The sequence below is a fragment of the Chamaea fasciata genome, unplaced genomic scaffold (assembly GCF_029207755.1).
Source record: "Chamaea fasciata isolate MVZ Bird 193981 ecotype frontalis unplaced genomic scaffold, bChaFas1.0.hap1 SCAF_5, whole genome shotgun sequence".
NCBI classification, from domain to species: Eukaryota; Metazoa; Chordata; class Aves; order Passeriformes; family Sylviidae; genus Chamaea; species Chamaea fasciata.
In genome coordinates, this window is record NW_027094090.1 from 61,347,211 (window position 1) to 61,368,928 (window position 21,718).

General features: G+C 44.4%; 1 protein-coding gene across 1 annotated transcript in view; it reads right to left on the reverse strand.

Annotated features, from left to right (window-relative positions):
• The window catches only part of NUAK1 (NUAK family kinase 1), a 46,577-nt gene extending 44,464 nt beyond the window's left edge, over positions 1–2,113 (reverse strand). Inside the window, exon 1 of the mRNA XM_066183960.1 lies at positions 1,759–2,113. Within this exon, the coding sequence (XP_066040057.1) occupies positions 1,759–2,043 (285 nt within the window). The 5' untranslated portion in view covers positions 2,044–2,113. The remainder of the gene's footprint in view (positions 1–1,758) is intronic.
• Between the last annotated feature and the right edge of the window lie 19,605 nt (positions 2,114–21,718).

Here is a 21,718-nt window from a genome sequence, read left to right on the forward strand (position 1 = left end):
AGACTAGTTAATAATTACAAAGTGCCACACGCCAAGGCTTGCATTACTGCAGTAAAAAACTCACACCCTGGTAAGGACTTGCTCAGCTTCTACATACCAGCTGATACAGCAAATGTTAATTTCTATTGCATAGGTGTTCTGATTTTCACTCTGTCCATTTCAAGATGGCATTAGCCATACATATTCAGTTGAGACCATAACATCAAAGTATCCTTTAGCTGTGCAGCCGAAGAGCTTGACAGTTAGCAAAATATGGAATGACTTGGTGTGTTGTTAATTAGATGAGACACACATCTACTCTACATCCTTTCCTCCGTGAGGGCTCTTTCCAAAGCCAAATCTCATGCTACATTACTGTCACCTTTTTTTTGTTAATTTCTCAACTCCTTGAAAAGGGATGTTTTCAGCTTATTTGCTTATTTTCTACATTCTATAATGCAACTCAAAACTAATCTACTTAAAAAAAAAAAAGTTAGCATATAATATAGCCCTGAAGCTTTTGTCAGCCTGAAGTTGTAAAACAGCCAAGACAGCAAACTTTAAAAATCATGGACTTAGAGTGAGCATGTGCAGAGATGTCCATCTTTAGCCAGCCTCCAAACGAGCTAATAAACTGAAAGCATATATGATATGAGTCTACAACTCAGCTGGAACTCTCATTTTCACTGTCAACACAAAGATATTCAGCTGCAAAATAAGTGTTCCTTATTAAAGTCATAGCATCTGAAATTTCATTTTCTGTTTTACAGATCCTTCTGCCTCGGGGTGCGTGTTGAGCTCCCCAGCAACCAAAAGGGAAAGATAAATGTAACGTCACCAGGGAAATGCCTTGCTTTTAGATGAAGTCTAGTGTAAACTCAATTAGTGTACTACAGGACGAAGTTCTCTGTAGAAAAACACCTATTTCTTTAACACAACAACGCCTGCCTCTCATTCGCCTGCCCTCTGTGGATAGTTACGTATTTCTGGGAAAGGAAAAATGACAATAATTCTGACTAACGTGAACATTGCCTCAATTGCATTTCTGCGCCCGGCCGGAGCGCTGCACCAGTGAGGAAATGCTGAAGCTGAGTTATTGCTGGGCAAGCCCCGGGCTGCTTGAAGTCTCGAGCCAGCCGGCACCGCTGAGCGGTGAAATGGGTCGTAAAAACCAATGGGGTGGGTTGCAGTCCCTGCAATTTTTTTAGGTGTCAGCAAAGTTCGGGTCACAAGAGTATGACCGAATCGTGGCATTTTTAACCAGAGAAGCAAACGTTTCCCTTTCTGACAGTACTTTGTGAGCGGTATTGTTCAGCCAGGGGATGGACAGGTTTCTCCAAAACGTGGATTTCCACTGGGGGAAAAAAAAACTATTCACAGTGGACCCGCACGTAAAAAAAACAAACAAAAACAACCGCATGTAAAAAAACCAAAAAGCAACAGAACAAAAACAACAAACCACCCTATTTTTCCAATAATAACACATTCCTTCAAAATGTACCAATGCGCTACTACAGTACCTCCACCACCCCTCCCAGATGAAGGTCTCTCTGCAGGGCTGGCACTCTGAACAAAGCCCCGGACCGGAGGCACGGGTGTGATGCTGAGCGGGTCCCCGCCTCGCCACAACCCGCCAGCCCCGCACAGGACGGGGCTCCCGAGGGGATGCACCCGGCCGGCTCTGTTCCGAAACCACCGCCGGAATCTGATCTTATATATATATATATACCTGTATACATAAGAGAAAGAGGCAGAGAGAAGCCGCTCCGCCTGCCTTACCACTCTGCCAGAGAACCTCTCGATGGCCCGCTTGACTTTGCCATAGGTGCCTTTGCCCAAGGTTTCCTGCAGTTCGTAGCGATGCTTCAGATTGTGCTTGTGGTGATGCCGTTTCACCCCTTGCTGCTTCCTCGCCGCCGCTATCTCCGGGGACGGAGGCGCCCCGACCGACTCCTCCATGGCCGCCGCTGCCGCCTCGCCGCCGGGCGGGCCGGGGCCGCAGGAGGAGCAGCGGGGCTGCGCGGGGCTGGGGCTGCTGCAGCCGGCTGCCTCGGTGCCCTCCATGCCCGGCGGCGGCGGGCGCCGTGTGACCGCCCCGCCGGCCTCGCCGCCTCTGCCTCGGCCCCGCGCCCGCTCCGGCACCACGGGGTGCGGCGGGCGGGGCGGGCCGGGGGGCGGTGGCGGCGCCCCCGCTCTCCGCCCCTTCCCTGCCGCCCGCCCCGGCGGCGGCACCGGCGTGGGGCGGCCCCTCCGCCCGGCCCGCCCCGCCCCGGGAGCCGCAGGTCGGGCGGGGGCGGATGGCGGCTGGGGGCGCTCCTTTGTGCGCGGGGGAGACGGGGGCTCCGCGGCGGCTCCCCCGGCCCGCTGGAAGGCGCCTCAGCGGGGCCGAGCCCCGCGCCGAGCCCCTGGGCCCCGCGGGGCCGGGCTGAGGCGGAGCACCGGCCCCGGGGGTCTGGCGTGTGCACCTGCAGGGGCGGCGGGCAGCGGCTCGAGCGAGCCTGCACCGAATTAAGGTCTGGAAAGTTTTTCCAGAAAACGTCTAATTTTCCCCATTCACCAAGCGGGCGAGGGCTTCCTGTAGGGTTTCCATGTTGGTGGAGCTGGCAGAAAAACTCAGGCACGCCCAGGTGCCGCCCGTGCTTGGCATGGGCAGGCACTATTTGCCTGCTCCACAAGGTTTTTGCCGGTGAGAAACCTTCCTGGGCCCAGTCCTGCTGTGGGTGACTTGCAAATCTGCGCCAAGAGCTGAGGAACACCTATTGTCTGCTTTCCGGATCTTTGATATACAAAGAATGCATCGGGTTTACACTTTCTTCGTTTTAAAGTAAGGGTTATTTGTTTCACAAATACAGCTTCAAAACTTAAACCAGTACATACAAATTGTTGCTAAGGTTAAGACGAATCAGATGTTCTCTTTAGAAAAGAAGCCATCCCCCAAGTGCATGGCCAGAGAAGGCAGATGCTCGCTTATAGCAGAACTGGGAAATTTGCATGGAGTGGAGCCATTGTGGCATTCTCCACTATGGCCAGTTTTCTGAACCAACACCAGGACTTTCAAGGGAGAGCCCTGGTTCAGTGTCTCTTCCCCACTGACTATTCTTAAGGTGCAAATTACAGCTGGGATTGTCTGCTCTGCAAAGGTAGCACACAGACCTTTTGAAATCTTGGGTTCCACTTTGAGGTCACAGCAATGTCAAGGCACAGAATTTCAGGAGCCGATAGCCCCATCCCTTTCAGTTCGCTGGGGGAGTGTTAACACAGAAACTGATCTGTGTGCTGAGGCAGTTTTACTGGCTGGCTTCTGCAAAGGCTCAGGTCTGGCAAAGGTAACTAACTCTGGAGTGTCAAGGTGATGGGGTGATACCCAGGCACCAGCTTTGGTGAGGATTCTTGTTTGGTTCCTCTAACTCACTGGGCCTGTGTGTAAAGCTGGACTTCTGCAAGGTTTCTTCCTGAGACTGTGAATACTCTGCCCTGGGGTTGCAGCCTTAGCTTCTCTGACTTGAACTTGAAAACAGAAGTTTCTGTGTAATTACATCACTGCAGCTTCATTTTCGGATCAGCAAAAGTGTCCAGCTGGCTCAAGGTAAGTCTGCCTAGTGCAGAACCCTGTTCCTGGCAGGAGCCAGCACCATGCCACAAGGGTTGAAGAGGTCAGAAAGAATTTCTGCTGCAGTCAGAAGAAACATCTCCTGAGCTGGCTTCTTGATCTTTGGAAGCCTGATATTGCTGTAAGTCTGGGAGCATGACATTTAACATCTCTTTCACACAATGCACCAGAAACTGGCTATTCTAAAGCAGGAAAGGTAAGGAAAGCTTCACTCTGTTACTATTAGGAAAAAAAAAAAAAACCAAAGCACACATTTTCCTCCTGTAGCCCCTTCCTAAGCCCCTTCCATTCTCTTAAATGTGGAAAGTACAAGAATTCTGTGGCCTTCTCTTTGTAAGAAGCAAGATGACATTTGTAGCTTGCATGGTTTTGTTGTTTTATTTTAATGCTCTGAAGTGCTGTTGCATTCCCCCCAGCTGGCACAGAATAGAGCAACGCCTGGGCTCCCTGAACATGCAGGAGAGGGACAGAGGGACATCTGCTACTGCCCTGGCTGACTTCCATGCCCCCAGTTTGAAACCCACTTACACAGCTCTTCTCACATTTGAGGGGATGCCTCAAGAGACATCCATGTGTAGGAATGTGGGACAGACCTGCTGCAAGTAAGGACTGGCACAGGGGTGGGAATGCAGCAGCAGCGAGGGGCAGGAGGGACCTAGGAGAGGGGCTGGCAACACAGGGAACATGAAGGGTGCCCTTGACTGCCAGGAGAAATGAAAAATTGTCCTGGCATGTGTTCACCTCTGCGCAACTTCACTTAAGCAGATTAAATCAGAGTCCCAGTCTTGCTGGGTGCCAGGGGTGCAGCAGTCTGTCAAGATGACAGTGACAACTGCCTGGTGGTTTTGCATGTCCAGTGCAAGCGCTAGTCCCACCAAAAAGGAGAACAGCCCGGGTCCTGCTCTGACCCGTGCCAGCTGACCGTGCTGCAGGAGCAGCTCAGGACTTGCTGGGGCCCCCCAGAGGCAGCAGGGAAGTGTCCAGCTGTGGCTGTCAGACTGGAAGCTCCCTTCAGGCTGAAACTCATCATAGCCTGTATTCGGGTGCTTTGTACCTATTGAATAGCAGAAAAGCATGAATGCTCATGATGAAAACAGGTTTCATTATGTTGTACTCATGAGCATTGTTAATATCCCCAAGAGTGGTCCCTTCTAGCTGCTTGGAAGCATACATCATCATTTTCATGGAACTAATCAGTTTCAAGGAAATATGTAACAAATCACTGCTATGTATTGGATTGTGATTGGAGAGATAGCATAATAAATTACCAGAAACTCCAAAATTAAAACTGATGATTTTGTAATGGAATAAACACAGGTACTATGTGGCATTAGAAATACCACTTTTCCTTTTAAATTTATATGCTCTCAAATGTGAAGCCAGTGGACATGGAGCAAATCAGATATGCAAATTAAAACTGGACAAAAGAAACTTTCTGTGCTTATGTGTAATAACAATGATAATTGAAAATAATGATAAATATAGATGTATACAGATGTTTGAATGTATCACCAACATACAGAGATGTTTCCTTTCAATTTTTAGCAAGTCTGTGTAAAACATGTAGTGTTTCATTGTTTCTGAGATAAACATTTGGTGAGAACTTCAGTTCTTTGAGTTTATAGACGCCACTAGGGAATTCTTCATTTCTGACAATATTATTTTTCATAACTGCTTTTCCTTATTCACAAAAGGAGTTATCCTCCCGTTGAAGCCATCAGACTTCTGCTAGCCAGCTTCAAAGGAAAAAGGATTAGGCTCTAATTTGCAAAACAGTATTGGAGGATATGTTGTACCAAATCTAAACGATACAGACTATCACAATAATAACAAAAAGCCATTGATTTCAGTAGGCTTACCTTCCTGAAGTCAGTGTGTGTTGGAAAATGATCTTAAAAGATTGCAACATACAAGCAGTAAAATAATATTTAAAAATTAAGTGCATTTTTAGGATTAATTTTGCCATGAACTTTCAAAAGAGCACAACTTATTTTCTATCTGGGATAGATAAATAGAACTCAGTCAAATGTTTAGGGCTCCTCAAAAAATTGACCACTTCTGTAATGCAACATGAATTTCATAGAGCTGATGTTAATTCATTCCATGTATTGAGCTAAATAAAAGCAAAACAAAACAGGATTTCAAAGATATTTGCTAAAATACTTAATTTACCAGCTTAGGCCAGGTACTCTCTGTGCAAGGATTATGCATATGGCAGCTGAACTTGGTGAGATGGTATCATCTGTACTCAGACCTTTTGCTCTTCAGCATTGTCAAGTTTTTGTGAATTGTTTAACAGTGTTGTTACCTCCCTTACAGAGATCAGCTTCTGGGGGCTGTTAAAAAGCTGGAATACATTTCTTGGCTGTTCCCTACAGTGTAAGATAGAGGAGAGAGGAGGAATGGGTACTAAAGGGATTCCTGGATGCAATGGCCATGTGCTCTTGGATGCTAATACGCTTCTCCCTTAGTTTTCAGTCCTCTCTGCTGAGCTCTGTAATCTGTACATGGAGAAAAACATAACCATGGTTAAGTCAGTTGACTTGCTTTGACTGCTCATGTTTGATGATCAAGGCAAGTGTGGGTGTGTGCATTTGATGGACCAAGCTTTAGTGTTCAGCACTGTCCAGACTGCAGATCTAAAGATGACATGACTTTCAAATCGTTGGAAGGTAACCAGCAGGCAAAACTGGAGGACATTCTCTCAATGGAACTGTCTCTTCTGTGTTAAGTACCTGCTGAGAGTCAGCTTTTTGATCTGATGAAGTGAAAGCATGTTAATGTGTTCCACTCAAGGATAGGGATTATCCTTTGGAAAGCAGTGGTGGCAGAGACAGCTGGCATCCATCTATCTGGTTGCTGTGGCAGGTATCTGTATATTATCTACCCTGGCAGATCACATCCAATCCTTGTAATTGCATGCTTTATGAAAATTGCAGGAGTCAAGAAAGTTCAGGATTAAGACTGTAATGCTGATTTTCTCTGTAGTGAGCCATATAAAAAACTTGCCTTGCAAGTAATGGTCTTTTGAGGTGTGTCTTGTTTGCATCCAGTGATGTCCATTCACTATTAAAACAATCCTTCAGTCAAGTAATGATCACTGCCCACATTCAGAGGTTATAACATCCATCTAAATTCATGTGTCTCCTCTTGTTCTTTGATTGGTGCCAGGACTCTTGAGATGTCCATGCAGTAGGAAGAATAAAGACTTAAGTGAAATTAAGCCCTCTCAATCTGGATCCCGGACCCATTATAGAACTTTATGAGCAGTGAAGAAACTGGGGAATACTTGTAATACCTTTTTGGAGAAGACTCTGGAATTGAGACTGGGGTTCTTCATAAGACTATAAGACTTTAAATAGAAGAGCTGAATATCCGTAAAATACCTTCTAAAATTCCATTCCCAAGCCTCAAGCTTTTGCTTCTGTGGCTTTCCCTGAGAATACAGACAATTAATGTGTTATAATTTTTACCTGTAATACTGTTTAATTTCTTCTGCTGCTTGATATATTTTATTGGGATTTCAATAGCACAGAGGATAGCAGTTGCCCACTCAATTTACATCTCCAGATCTGAAAATTTGTTTACATGTGCACATGATTGTCTGTATGTTTATGCCACATGATTTTATCCATAAAAAAATCTGCTTTTCTACAGTCAACATTTCCTCAAAACTCCCACTGTTATTGCTAAACTGGGGCCCTCAAAACCAGAGAAGTGAAAAAAAACAACCCAAACTGCACAGAAGACAAAACTGAAATGTAGTGGTTGAGGCTCAGTGTCTTTTCTGCTGCAGAGCTTTGAGAAGGACTGAGCACACATAATTCCTTCCTCTGTTGCTTTCCTATTTCTCATTCAGCTTACATGCTCTTTCAGTAAAACTCTGGTGTTACTTTATATCAATTTTATTAAATATATTAGCAATACAATCCGAATTACCAGCTCCCTCTCTCTCCCTGCACATTAATCCTTTCAGGATTAAAATTCACATACGAGTTGCAACACCGTGAGCAGCAGAGAATTGCATTGGGTAACGGTCAGTGGATTGCACATTCCAATAACACAAACTGCAAAAAAAAAAACATATTTAAAACATAACTGAGGCATTCAGCAGCACGGTCCCCTCCTCTCATCACTTCCCTTCATTGCCCTCAGTTCTGTCACTTCCGCTGTTTCTGGTTTTTTGCCCTTACTTTAAGAGACTGACTGAGGGCATCTCTCCACCGTCAGCCCATCAGGCCATGTGCCAGCATCCAGAGCTGCACCCAGCTGTTTTGCCCTCTGCCAGCTCCCACACCGGGAACAACTGCTCTGAGCATAGCTCTCACACACCAGGTCCTCCAAGGCATCACCACAAGTGGTCATCTGTAGGATCAGCCGTTTTCCCAACAGTCATCCCCAGCCACCATTGCTCAGTCCCTCCAGCCCCAGCTTGCCTGGTGCAAACGGTGCAGGCAAGCGAGGTGTCTTCCTGTTGGGTTTTGGCGGTGCAGCCACAGGCCCTTATCCTGTAAACAGAGGTGGTGTTCACTGGCGCTTGTGGGCTGTGGTGGAAAAGGGTGGAGCTGTGCAGTCACCAGTCACAGGTTGGTTTGAGATGGTTTGGGGCCGGGAGCCACCCGGGGCAGAGGAAGGGGAGGGAAATGCAGCCGAGGTGGTGACGGAACGGGTGTCATCCTGCTGGGGAGCTGTGTGCCTCAGGGCCTTCACTCAGATATTTGTGTGGGAACATAATGGGGAGGCATGAACTTTTGCCATTGTGACCCCTTCATCCTGAATGACTCATGGGTGAGATGGGGCAGATACATCCCTCCAGGACTCTGGGATTTCCTGCCCAGTCTGATTGAATGGAGATATCATAGCCACTGGGTAGATCCTACAAGGACAGAGTTATTAGCCTTAGTTGTGGCTTTTGAGTAGAAAACCAAGAGTATGTTTTGCACATGATTTTTGTTTTGATGTTCAGGTCTGTGGATCTGTGTCTAGATTGTAATGCTCTTTTCATACCACTATTTCATGCATAACCAGTTTTCTTGGAAATATAAGGTCAAAGCTGCTCTAATAATATAGGAAATAAAAAAGACATAGATAAAAGTATCTCTTTTTTTCTTAAATATACATAATTTTTAGAGTGAAGAAGATTAGATGCAAGATGTTTTGTAAAAGTCATGTTGCCTGTGACACCAGTGAGTCACCAGACGTTCATACCTTTGGATACACCTGAACAAACCTTTCCGCAAGACTGTCACTGACTGGCAGATATCAGGGATAATGACAGCAAATCCTGCCTAGCTACCAAAAAATGGACCCCATGACATTCATGTTATGACATACAATGTACCCCATCAGACAGAACAGCACTTGTTACCTTTGACTGATAACATGCATCACTTCCATTGGCAGTGTGGATATGCAGTTCAAATCGAGTGGGCAAATGGGCGCTGTGTGCCACCTGACTCCTGTTGGGAGACAAATCTGTAGGGAATAGATGACAACATGACTCTCTAGTCCTTCTTTGCCCACAGGTGCTGCATGCTGGCTAGTAACCTCCTTGCCCTCCACAGACAAAGGGGAGAAAGGACAGAATTACACCTTCTCAAAAGACAGTGCTTACCCCTCCTAGAGGTTCTAGGGCACAATGGACAACTCCATGCCCTTGCCACAGGCTCCATGCTAGGGATACAACCTGACATGGAGAAATCATCTCATCCTCCCCACCTCCCTTTAAATTCCCTCTGAAATACTCAATTCATAGCTGTAGGACTGGCTGTATTTTTCCTTCACTCGTCATTAATTTGTCAAAGTCAAAACAATACTAAATTAGAAAATAGATTCAGCACAGAGACTGCCAGTTTCCTTTAGCTTTATTTTGTTTACTTTTCATTTGTCTGCAGCCACTTCCTGGCTTTAGAAAATAGTGTTTTCTATGACTTGTAAAAAAAATAGGTCAAATAATTTAAAAAAATGTTAATGGCAACATAATAATTTTATGATAAGTGATTAGAAAGATGTAAACAGAATATTATGGCTTTAGGATGTGTACCAACGATCCAGCATGACTTACACAGGAAAAAGACATACCCAGAATTCTCAGGCAGCAAACTACCAAGAGCCTAGTTACCAAAACTTCAGATTCATCTTCAATGGGAGATGAATCTGTTTGTGTATAGATGCCCAAGAACCAAATATAATTTTCTATTAGATCTTTTACAAATCCCATTCTTTATGCCTGTTTGCTAGCAGAGAGGACTCTACATCAATAGCAAATTGGCTAAGTGACAAACTTGATCAAAGCCTCATTATGCATGAAAATTTCATTTTGCTGGCTAGGGAATCATGAGAGGGAAGGTTTTTTGACTCCCTGTGTTTCCTTTGTGCTTCTCATGAAGCATAAAGGGAATTGCAAATTTCTAAAATCCCCGTAGTGGGTATAGGGGAGCAGAGGATGTCAGCCCCTCGTGTCTTGTCATCCAAGAGTAACCGCCCCTCTGACTCCAGCACTGTCCTTATTGCTGGGCCCACAGCAGCGTGAGTGTCAGCCCTGGGGTGGAGGGCTTTAAGGGTGGGAGGACGTGTTTTTGCTATGCTGACAGGTCATTTTCTTTGGAGCTGATGCTAGCTGGTCCACGTGACAGCCACCTCCAGGTTTCTCCAGCCTGCATTGAAACCACAGACACTCACAGTTCAACAACCCCAAAAAGACAACACAGATCTTAAGATTCAGTCCCAACCCCCCAGGGAGAAGCAAGGCAACACATTGATGCCACCAGCTTGCCTGTGTCAATGCAAAGTGCACAACATTTTGGCCAATGTTAGCTGTAGGAAAGAGCCACTCTCCCCAGCAAGTCCACAGAGGTTCGAGGAGATGCCTCCATCTCCCCCGTGATCTATGGCCAATCAGAAAATCTGGCCCAGGGCCTAAAAACACTTTTAAACTTGTGTCTTCTTATCTCTCCTAAAGAACTAGAATACTCTTTCCTGCCTCCCAAGAATTATGCAGAAATAAATCTTCTTGGATCTGCAGAATGCTTTGCTGACACTAATTGTATTATAAGAAAGAAACAGATTTGTTTAAACATTAAAAAACATTATTTTTAATGGAACAGGACAGTTATTTTTAAAGAGCATGTTTGAAGGTCTGTTACTAAGATGAAAAAAGTACTCAAATTTAATAAGAGAAGCAACATGACCTCTGCATACTTACCATTGCTTTAGCAAGACCAAATCTTTCTCACTTTACCTCTGCTCTTGCTAATCTCTGTGAGGGCTCCACACACAGAAGCCTTTGCCATCACTGAAGCTTATGAAGATGAGAACAGTTACGCTACCTAGAATAAACCAGATGCTGCTGCAAAACAGCTGGAAATTACTTATCTTCTCTCTCCATGTGCATCCCCCTTCATCATGATACTGTCTGAAGTCTTCTGTCTCATCCTTCTGTTCCTTTCCCTCAGTCCCCAGCCCACGGTCACTTGTTGGGATGGATGCAGCAGGCTTGTTGAGGACACTTCCTCCCTTAGAACCTAGACATGAAGCTCAATACCTTTGTTCCATCAGGGTTTTCATCACCTTTCTGCCCTGGCTTGATAAAAAAGAAGGGTTTCACCTTTCATCTCTGTGTACCAGCTGGCAGCTACAAGTATGCCTGGGGTATTCCAAAGAGATGAAGGGGTGTCATTTCCCAGTTCTCCCTGGTTTTACACCAAGTGACACACATCCTCTGCTCTGGGTCACTGTAGCGTGAGCTCCTGGACGTGCAATCTGCTTGATTCCTGCCAGCGTTACTGACAGAGAAAAAGAAAAATTACAGCTGGATCATCAAGAGAAGCAAGCGTAGTGTGGGACACATCCATTTTTGAACGGGTGAATTCTCCCAGGACACCATCTCTCCTCCAATTTTCAGCTCCATTGGAACTATGTAGATCAAATGTCCAACAGAGGGAAATGAATTGGCTGAGGTTGTAACTTTACACACACATTCTCTGGAGAAATACAATAGCTAGATTTCTAAGATTTCAACCTGACCATTGCAATGACGATACTCAAATGAGAGAGGGGAAGAGAGGCACTTCTTGCCTCAGCTTTATCTCATGTGATCTCTGGTTACTGCTGATGAAAGAAAAGAAACCTGTTTTGCTTTAGAAAGCGAAGCAGACCCTTTCTGTAGCACCACCAAGTGGTTGAGCATCGCTGGAAAAAAAATCTGTCTGCAAAACCAGCCTCAGCAGTGCCTCAGCATCATTTTCCAACTACTTTGCAGTCTTGTAAGTGGTAAATACGATTTTCTGTCTGTAAACCTGGGTGTAAATTGGGATTGGCACCATTGAAGCTGGCCAGAGTGTGGGTGAAGACAGTATTAGGTGTATTGCACTCAAAGTTGTCAGGAGAAGACTGACAAAACCTTAATGCTTATCTGTTTTTTGTGTGGGTGAGCAGATGTCTTGGGCTGTGAAAACCAGGACCAGGATGTATTAGGAGTACTACAGGCACAGAGTGAGAGACAGGTCTTTCTTTTAGAGATTTTTTCACTGGAAAACGTTTCAGGAATCAGTGGTAGGCAAGATCGTGTAATGCCTGTTTTAGCAGAATTTACTTTTCTTCTCCTGAAAAAAAAACAAACCCAAAACCAAAAAAAACCCCAAACAACCAAAAAAAAACACCCTGTGAATTTATAAATCTGATTTGAACAACAATGAAGGGTGTATGATCACAAGTAAATATGGGGGCTGATTCATGGTGCCATGAAAGACTCCTGGTGTAAAATTGCCCTTTGCCAGTGATAAGTGATCAGTGAAACTTTTTCATATGTCATAAGTTGTTGCTGCTCCACCTTCAGGGTTGCCACTCAAGGAGAGTTCCTTTGCCTTGAGTCTTCTTGTGATGGTGAGAGGCCTGTAACAGCTTGGTTGCACAGGCTCACCCCCACTACCCCATCTCTCAATCCTTGAAGGCAAAGGGATTGCCTGGGATGTCCCTTGTAAAACCTGGCTCCCAACACGGTCCTCAGGAGCAAAGAAGCATCTGCAAGAGGAGCCTAAGCCACTGGCACTGTCCTGGTCACAGGGTTTTTTTTGAACCCCCAAATCTGACTCATGGAAAGACTAAAAGTACTGCTCCTGGGACCAGATGATCAGGCTGCATCTGTGTAGAACAGATTTCAGCTGGTTTGAATGCAGGAGCAAAACCTTTGTGTCTGTGGTGATTAGCCTTAGAAAGGCACGTGGTGTAATTCTCCTCTCAGTCATCATGTCCTCCTTTAATTGAATTGCTGTGTTCATCGGTTGTGGGTATCATTAGGTCTCAGCCAATGATTCCCACTCATTTTCTGGCCAAAAAGCAGGACACTGAGGCTTGTGTTCATCACTGACCTTTTGCGGGGCCACAGCAGCATTAGCTCCCTTCTACCTCCAGGAATGGCAGGGACCAAAGGTATCCCTGCCCTTCACGGGGGCTGCCCAAGTGAAAAGAGCCCCAGGAGGAATAAAGGCCACCTTCTTCTGTACCAGCTAATGCTTCTGTAATTAAAAAAACAGGTGCTCAGTGACCATTCTGTTTGCCTGCCTGCAAACTTGCAACACAGCCAAAGATGCCTGAGGCGCCACTGTTTGGAAAAGCAGCAGAAGGACTCAGCATTCTTAATGACAGGGATGTTTTCAAAAATACATTTCTTAGCATGACAGGCAAAGAAGGAAGGGACCTGAGGTGAAGCTTTGCACAGCTCCATTTCAAAAACAGCAGCTGCCAGTGGTATGGTTATTGGACTCATCCTCCAGTACAATACCACAGACAAATAATGGGAATATTTTTATTTGAAGAGAAGCACCAACAGACCAGGACCCATCATAAGCAGGCTTGTGAGAACTCAGAGTGAGCTCTTTTCAGAGGAGGTGATTATGCATAGCTGCTAGTGTTCAGGAGCAGCACTCCTGAGAAGAAGGGCAGATTGATGCTGAGGGAAGATAGATAAATTGAGGCAAAACACATGCCAGAGTCTAACTTCCGAGGGATTATTATAATCATTAATAACTCTTTGCATTTGTGCATGTGTGTCCATGATATACCAAACAGCAGCATCCATATTTGAATATATAAAACGAATAATATCTACATACCAGTCTGTATGTACATATGCAAGCACACATTGCTTTAACAGCTATAGTAGGGATCCTGTCAACACCAGCCATCAATATTAAAAACCCTTTTATGTTTATCTTGATGCTTGAAGATCTAAAAGTCAAAGTTCACAAGGAGTTGAAATACTGTTCCCGTATAAGTTTAAAAATATAATCACAGCAGAGCACAGCACTATGTTCAAGCTGAAGTCAAGCTGACAGTTTTAGTACACAGCTGGACACTCCATTGTAGCTCTGGCCATCTGCATGCACACTACACTTAAAATGGAAAAAGGCCTCTGGGAAAAATGAACCAAATTCACCGTGTGTACAAGCAGGCATGATCCTTTGAGGTCTGTGGAATGCATTTGTTTACACCAGTAATGGATTTAATCCAGGGACTGTTGTTCTTTATGAGACCTCACTTTTCTTTGTTTTTATGCCAGTGTAGTTCCACTTTGGTAGGAATAATACTAATTTATGTAAGTGGTGAAAATTTTTAGTTTTGCTTTTCAGCACCGATGGTAGATGACAACTTTCATAGCCTATTTCCTTTCTAACCTACTGTAATTTTGCTGCAGGTGCTGTTCCTCTGATATTTTGCATGCAATTCAGATTTGCATAGTCTCAAACAGAAGGCAACCAGGTGTTCAGTGCCCACATCCAGAACCTACTCCTAAGAGTGAATGGTTTTCCCCAGTGCATGTCCCATTCCTGATGCAACATTGTCATGTTGCCTTCACCAGCATTTCCCTCCTGGCATTGTCACAACCACCACCATTCCAGACAGGAAGAGCTGCCTCCCCAGAAGTTCATTAATTCAGGCTTGTTAATTGCCCGAAGACTGGAGACAGAGGGGTTTCACACACATGAGGCACCCCCTCTCTTCCTTGTGAGTTGGCTAGATAACCTGATTTTCCCTGGAAAAACAGCTTGCAGTTAATAACATGGGCCATGTCAATAAAACTAGGTACCGAATAATAAAGTGCAGATAGCAGGCAGCACTGTAGAGCACCAGAGTCAAAGTAAAGGGCTTAATATTTAGCAATCAGGAGTGTAGACCAGAATGAAGATAATCTGAACTGTCCATATGATGCCGTTGGCAAAAGTACACATCTATCCCTGCCTCTTTTGCTCTCAGGCTTTGTGTCTCTGGACTTAACTTTGCACTAAGTGCACCAAAAGCAATTCCCTTTTCTTAAGTTTTTTAGCTTTTGCATTCCTGAAGATCAATGTCAGAACAGGTGAACAGATCTGCACTGTTGACTTTATACAGGCTACTTAAAAGAGACCAGGGCAGAAAAGGCTACCTAAGCATCACACCGAGGGTGTGGTAGGAGAGGTTAAAGTACAAGCTGCCTTTCCTAAAAGCCTGTCCTCTCACCAACTGATGTAATTTCCCCTGATAGCTCGAGCATTAGCCCTCTCCTCAGTTTAAAAAACGAGTCCCTGAGGAGCCTAAATTAAAGATGCCAGTACAAAAGTGCAGGGCCTGACCTCTCGCAGCTGCGCCGGGGCTAATACTGATTCATTGTGCTGCCCCATGTTACAGTGCAAGGGCAGAACAAAGGGCAGGGGAGGGCTACGGAGGCATTTCAGGCTCCTGGTTAGCTCATTCATAGACACCTGGTGTCCCGCCTCCTCCTCACGCTTCGGTGCATCCCACTCCTATTGTATAGCAAATCCACTCCTTTAGATCTGAGCTGCTTGGGCTGGACAAAGACCAAAATTAAATCCGCAGCTGCCCAGGAAGAGGCTTTCTCTGTCAGGGGTTATTATCGAGGATCTCTGATGAGAGAGTGGAGCGGGGAACTCCCTTCGCCTCTGTCAGTTCCAGTTACAGGTCCGGATGGATGCGTTCACACATGTTTTTCTTGCTTCACGTAAACAACACAGGCCCCTCTGTAGCTGGTGTGGACTGTCATTGCCTCCACTGACCCAGTTTAGCTCCAGAGCTTTAGGAGAGGTATGTGACCTGCTGCACTCACCACATTTGGCTGGACAGCACTGCGTTTGCTGCCTGCAGGAAACACTCTGTGTCATGGAGCAGTGAGGCCAAAATACCCTCATGGCAGCTCCTTCACCCTCAATGAAGTTGTATCAAGGGTAAATTTGAATTGACAAAGGCCAGCTCCTATTCTCACTTACCCTAGAGAGAACCTGGAATTGCACCATTAGTGCCCAGGGAGTTATTTTGGATCTACAAGGGCACAAACATGAGCAGAATCCAGCATCGAGTTTAAAGGACCAAAACAAAGAGAAGTTTAAGTCAAATAGGAACACATATAGGTTCCTGTCAAGGTCAAGCAGGTGACACATATAGGCTATATAGTCCCAAGTTCAGAAAGGAAAAGAAATATAAAGTTAATAGAAAACCTTTGTGGTTACTAAATATGTTTTATTCTTGAATCCCCTGTAGAACTGATCAGTTTCACAGCTTATAAAAATGGATGCAACAGGTGTTAGTTTGAAGACTTCTGTGATTCATGTTAAGGGCACTCATGAAAAGTTTATGTTCAGTGAAACCTGGAGGAGAAAGCGGGGGATTATTGCGGAAAAAAATGCTGCCCCGCTACACTAGAGAACATCTGGAGCCATTGACCAGGGGAATTTAAATCTACATCTCAAAAGCTTTGCATATCTGATCACCATTCCTGCTACCTCTGTCTAAATAGCCTCATGCTGGCAACCTGACCTATTTAGTTGGTGGCTGCTCCTTCTGTTCTCTCCATCTCATTTCCTTCTGTTCTCTGTGTCTCATTTCTTTCAAGGTAATGAGGATGAGTGTTGTTATCTGATTTTCTCTTGATTTCCTTCTTTAATCTGATGTGCTTCCTGTGTTTCCTTTGGGCACATCAACCTAAATTGCAGCCCTTTAAGACACCCAAAGACAAGGTGCTGCCTTGGGACTGACTAGCCAAGCTGCAGCATGGGAGTGTGAAAATTATGGAAAGAACAAGATGCAGAGCTGAGAGTGGGATTTCACAGCTGCTGTGAGGAATTGGGTGACTGAATCTCATTAAGGTTTGCAGTGAGGTTTGGCAACCTTGCTCTTCCTGGCCGCCTTTGAAGAAGGCTCAGCAGAAAGCTGAAGCCTAAATCTTGCGTGAAGCAAGAGACAGAATTACTCGCACAGGAGTGAGTACTGCTCATTGCTATTGCAGTAGCTGAGCTGGATGCTGTGGAAGGATCTATTGGCACAACTCTCGTTATCCTATATAAGAACATAAGGGAATATAAGGAAAAATTAGGAGAATTTTAGGCATTGTCAGAAGATATTATCAAAGTGTTGAACATCTGTCCAAATCTGTGCAGGCAAATCAGCTAGAAATGTAACGGGGGGGCTTGGATGTAACTTGTAGATTTTTATACAGAAAGCTTGATCGACAAGCTGGCTTCCCTGTGTGTTGCTAGGGCAGGAAAGGGGAAATTCAGCCCCACTTTGAGAACACTATGGCATTTGGGAAGCAAGAGGTAGCTGATTCAGCATGTCTAGCTCAAAGACAGGCACTGCTAGAGCTGTTCTACCCAACATCTTGAGCAATAGTTCTTGACTTATTGTGGAATTGTTTTACCTTTAAAGTCCATTTACACTGTCAGAGTGATGAGAGGGGGCTCTTATCTCAAGAAAACAAGCTTCAGAATTAGTGGCTTCAGCAATATACCTTGTCCTAAGGGTGCCACAGTTTTCCTTTGCCTGCAAAGGCAGTGCAGGATGGTGAGCAGGCAGCGATGAAGCTCTGCACTCTGCTGTACTCGAGTGCCCTGGGAAGGTGTCCTACACAGCTGCTTACTCACAGACATTTAACATTCTGACACAATAACAGCATCGTAACAATGTGCTGTTTTCTTGTTTGTAAGTATACAAGAGTTGCTTTGATAAGTAAAAACTCTACTTTAAAATGGCTTCATTTTGACTTTGAAAAGAGTAAGTGGAGTTGAACTGCCTTGAAACACAGCATTTGTTTTTGGCAAATGCTCCTATTGAAAGGAGCAGGAGGAGGCTGGACAAGAACAAGCAGACCCCACAGATCCCTACCAATGGTTATTATAAGGCAGAGAAATATTAAAATTCTCCGCAAGTCCAGGACTCATTAAAGAAAACATTTGAAATAAACTTACTGATAGAACCTACATCAGAGATCTGCCAAATCACCCAACCTTTTCCTTGATAACTCAAAAAGGAGACTCAAAAATACAGCCAGACAGAGTTTTCATCGTCAGAAATGTGCAAATAAGATCAAAATGTACAAGAATTTCAGCTACACCTAAAATGTTGCTGTTATTTTTGAAAGCAGGTTAATTGGTGGCCTTGAGCCTTTCACTGCACTTAGGATGTTTCCCTGGAGGGAATTTTCTTTAACTGCAAGGACTCACTCTACCACATGTACTGGAAACAATGTGAGAAAAGGATTTCTTCCAGCGGTAAAAGCATTTCAGCAAGCACGTTGATGAGGAATGTCTGGGATTTAAATACAGGGAAACCCATAGCTGACAGCCTGAACAGAGGGAGATGTAACAAGGCAACTTAAAAAAAAATAAATTAAAAATTTTTAAAAAAAAGTTAATTACAAACATCTGTAAAGCATAAGGCAAGAAAAAAGAAAACAGAGAAAGAATGGCAAGGATCCCGTGGCAAAGTGACTGGTGGTGAGCTGTCATGCCCAAAGCCACAGGATGAGGCCCACAGCATTTATTGCTCACTGGAAGTAATTTTTCAAGTCAAGGAGCAATACTTCTCCAACATAAATGAAAAATTCCAGTCAGCAGAGGGTAACTGAAGCCCTCTTAAAACAAAAGTATCATTGAAGAGAGACTAATAAATCACCCAGTGACTAGATTTTTTCATTTGTAGTGAAGAACTCCTCTCTCAAACCTGGTCCCTGTGTCAAGCCTGTCCCTCTGGTATTAACAAAGCACTTCAGAATGTGTTTACCTTTACTCAGTACGAACTTCAGAGGGACCTTAGCACTTTGAATTGGGAGTCAGCACTTTGGCTAGGAGTTTTGACTTGCTGCTGGGAGACTTAGCTGCTAGCCTGAGCCCTCAAGCCTCTCTCTCTTTGCCTGTATAAACCCGTAGTAATTCCCTGCTACTGCTTTCTGGAATGCAGACCGGGAGAGAGGGAAAGAAAGAAGCTCCTCTGGGACCCTCTGCCCAAATCTGTAGTTAACCCCAGTCCCAAAGCACAGGCTTTTGCCCAGATGCTTTAGGTGTAAAGGAAGTTTGGGCTCACCCTCAAGGTACAGTGTAGCTGCACCCTCTGAAACTCTCTTCTCTTTTGCAGGCAGCAGTACTGAGGTGAGCAGGAGTCACCTGGTGATGGACATTTCCATGTTGTGCTCTTGACTCCTTTTTGCTGGAAACAAGTGCTGATCTCTAGACCCAGCCGTCACCCCAATACAAATTTATCTCCAGATTTTGTGTAGGAAATGTTTAAATCAGGACTGCCTCTAAATAGTTCAGGCAAAAATGCAAACAACTGAACTTCACTCACAACAGTACATCTTTTCTCAATTCTCTTTTGCCAGTGCAAGAAAGCACATCTAGTCCTGAACATGGGTTGTGCTGTGAGGTCTGTAAGAACTTAGATTTATTTCATTGCTCTTCAGGAGAACAACTTTTTGTTAAGGTGACATGAAAAAATTGAAAGCAACAATAAACAGCACTCCAAAAACTCTTTTTTAATAGATGTGCTCCTTTTTATAGTTCAAATACTTTCACAAACAGGGATTTAGCTCTTTGCAACCATTTGAAACAGAAGCTTTGTTACTGAATTAATTTTATAGGTAAAGTAGTAAATTATACCAGTTCTACTGAATGTGAAACACTAAACCTAAGGAAACTGAAGAGCTTTGTAAGGCAAGTGAAAGCAAATCAGGATCTGAACAAAGGACAAAGTAGTAGGGCTCTTGGATAGATTCAGCCTTTACTCCAGCTGTTTGAGGTTTGGGGCATACCTGGCTCATGAGCCACGATAAGCAAGAGAGTCAGCACGTGTGCTGCAAGGGGCAGGTCCCAAAGATGTCATATGGGACACATAATTCTCTGCTAAAAGTACTTGCAGATCATCTCTACAGCTGCTGTGGCTTTAAAAGCACAGTGACTTAGGTTAGGGGGTACAGGGCTCTTCCCAGTAGTGTCCCCAGACTGCAGTCACTGAGAGGCTGTGACATTCTTTGGGGATGCTGTAATGCAGTTTGGTCACTGAATGCATTCAACTACAGAGGTATTTTGCATGGCTCTAAGAAGTTATTAGCACCTCAGTTAATTATATGTAAGGATCCAGACTCTGGCAAACCTTCATTATCTATCCATCAATCTCAAGGTCACAAAAACTTAGTAGGGCTATTACTAGCAATACAAATATCTCCTTTCTGAATGGAAAAGCTGCTCTTTTTCTTGCATATCTCATTTTTAAATGCTAATCACATTAGACAGAATGGAAAAACCACCTGGAGAATGTGGAACCCTCATCGGATGTGCTAAGACCAATACTACCTTCAGACATGAATGTATGATGTTAGAAATGGCTATGAGAATCAGGCAAAAATTATCAGAATGGGGTGCTTGAAGCCCACATTTAATCCTAAAAAATATGCCCTTGGGAGAGTGGTTTGGTGCCCAGGGCACTCCAGTGGACAGGTGCCTAAATAAATCTTCTCATCCAGCACCTGTTTGAACCTCTGGGCACTGGTGTTATATGCATGATGTAGGAATAACAACAGCTTCATTCACTCAGGGCACACATTCAGATCAATCAATGTCCCTTTTGTTTCTAGCTCTGAGGGCTGTGATGGCATCTCTGAAGGCATCAGCTGAACATGTAGCTGCCCTGTCTGAAACACGAGGCAGCTGGAAACACCAGCATGGAGAAGGCTGTCCCTCAGTGAAGAGCCTAATGTTGACCCTTGGGCTATCTACATTGTTAATCTTTTGAACAGAAATAGCTAATAAACATGCCCTGGGGCCCAGCCTGTTTTCCCAACACCACAAACCATATTTGTTTAATCCATAAACCATATAAGCCAGTACTACCTCCTCTGATAATGTTCTTATGCTGCTGTGTCCAGACCCTGAGAAGGGATCTTGAAAAAGGAGAGCTTTGCTCAGGATGGGAAGATTTGTTAGCTATTAGGTATTCTGCTAAGCAACTGTGATGCACTCATGGGAAAGGAGAGGATTTTTTTGAACTTGAGGTGTTGGAAATCATTGCTGGATATATTACACATTTTCTATGTGGCTTTGGGTGAAGTGCTTTGGCCTAGTTTTCTACCAGGAAAGAAAAGGGAAATATAGCTACTGACGAGTGGGATCTGGATCAGGACCCTTGTCACTCCTGTATAAGTTTCCCATCTGGGTGGAAAATTTCTTTTGACCAGACTGTTTCAATTTACAGACTTTGCACACTTGGCGGAGGTTGTCCAAGAAAAGCTTTTCAGGCTGGGCAGACTAGAGTTAGTCTGCTGCCCTTCCCATGTCTCTGGCTCACAGGCACACCACCTTGCAGGTTGGACCTCAATCCCTTGCAAAAGCATTTTGAGTTTCCAGGGCAGAGAACTACTTGTCAGTAAGGTTTTTTTGGCCTGAGTGGCACCAAAGTGTGAACTATTCAAACACACTCTGGGAACTGCAAAGCTTGTTTTACCTGCCACTGACAAGGATATCAATTCCAATGTTTAGATCACATCTCTTGCAGTACTTTCTCTAAACAAGTAGCTCTTCAGTGGCTCTCATCTTAAGGCATGGTTTTGCTTGTGACTTCAGATTTTTACTGTAAATAAATTAAAATCTAAGCATAATATTCTGTATTCCCCTACTATACAGTTAAGAAGTTTTGGGAAAAGGGAGAAACGAGGGAAAAAGAAAAAAATTGTCAGAACTTTGAAAGTCAGAGCAATAAAAAAATTCAAAACTTTCAAGGTAACCCTGATTCTTTCTCCACTTGTTATGTTTTCCATCCTTACTCATAACTCTAGGATTCTATCCCAACCCCAACCTAAGCAGTATTGACAGG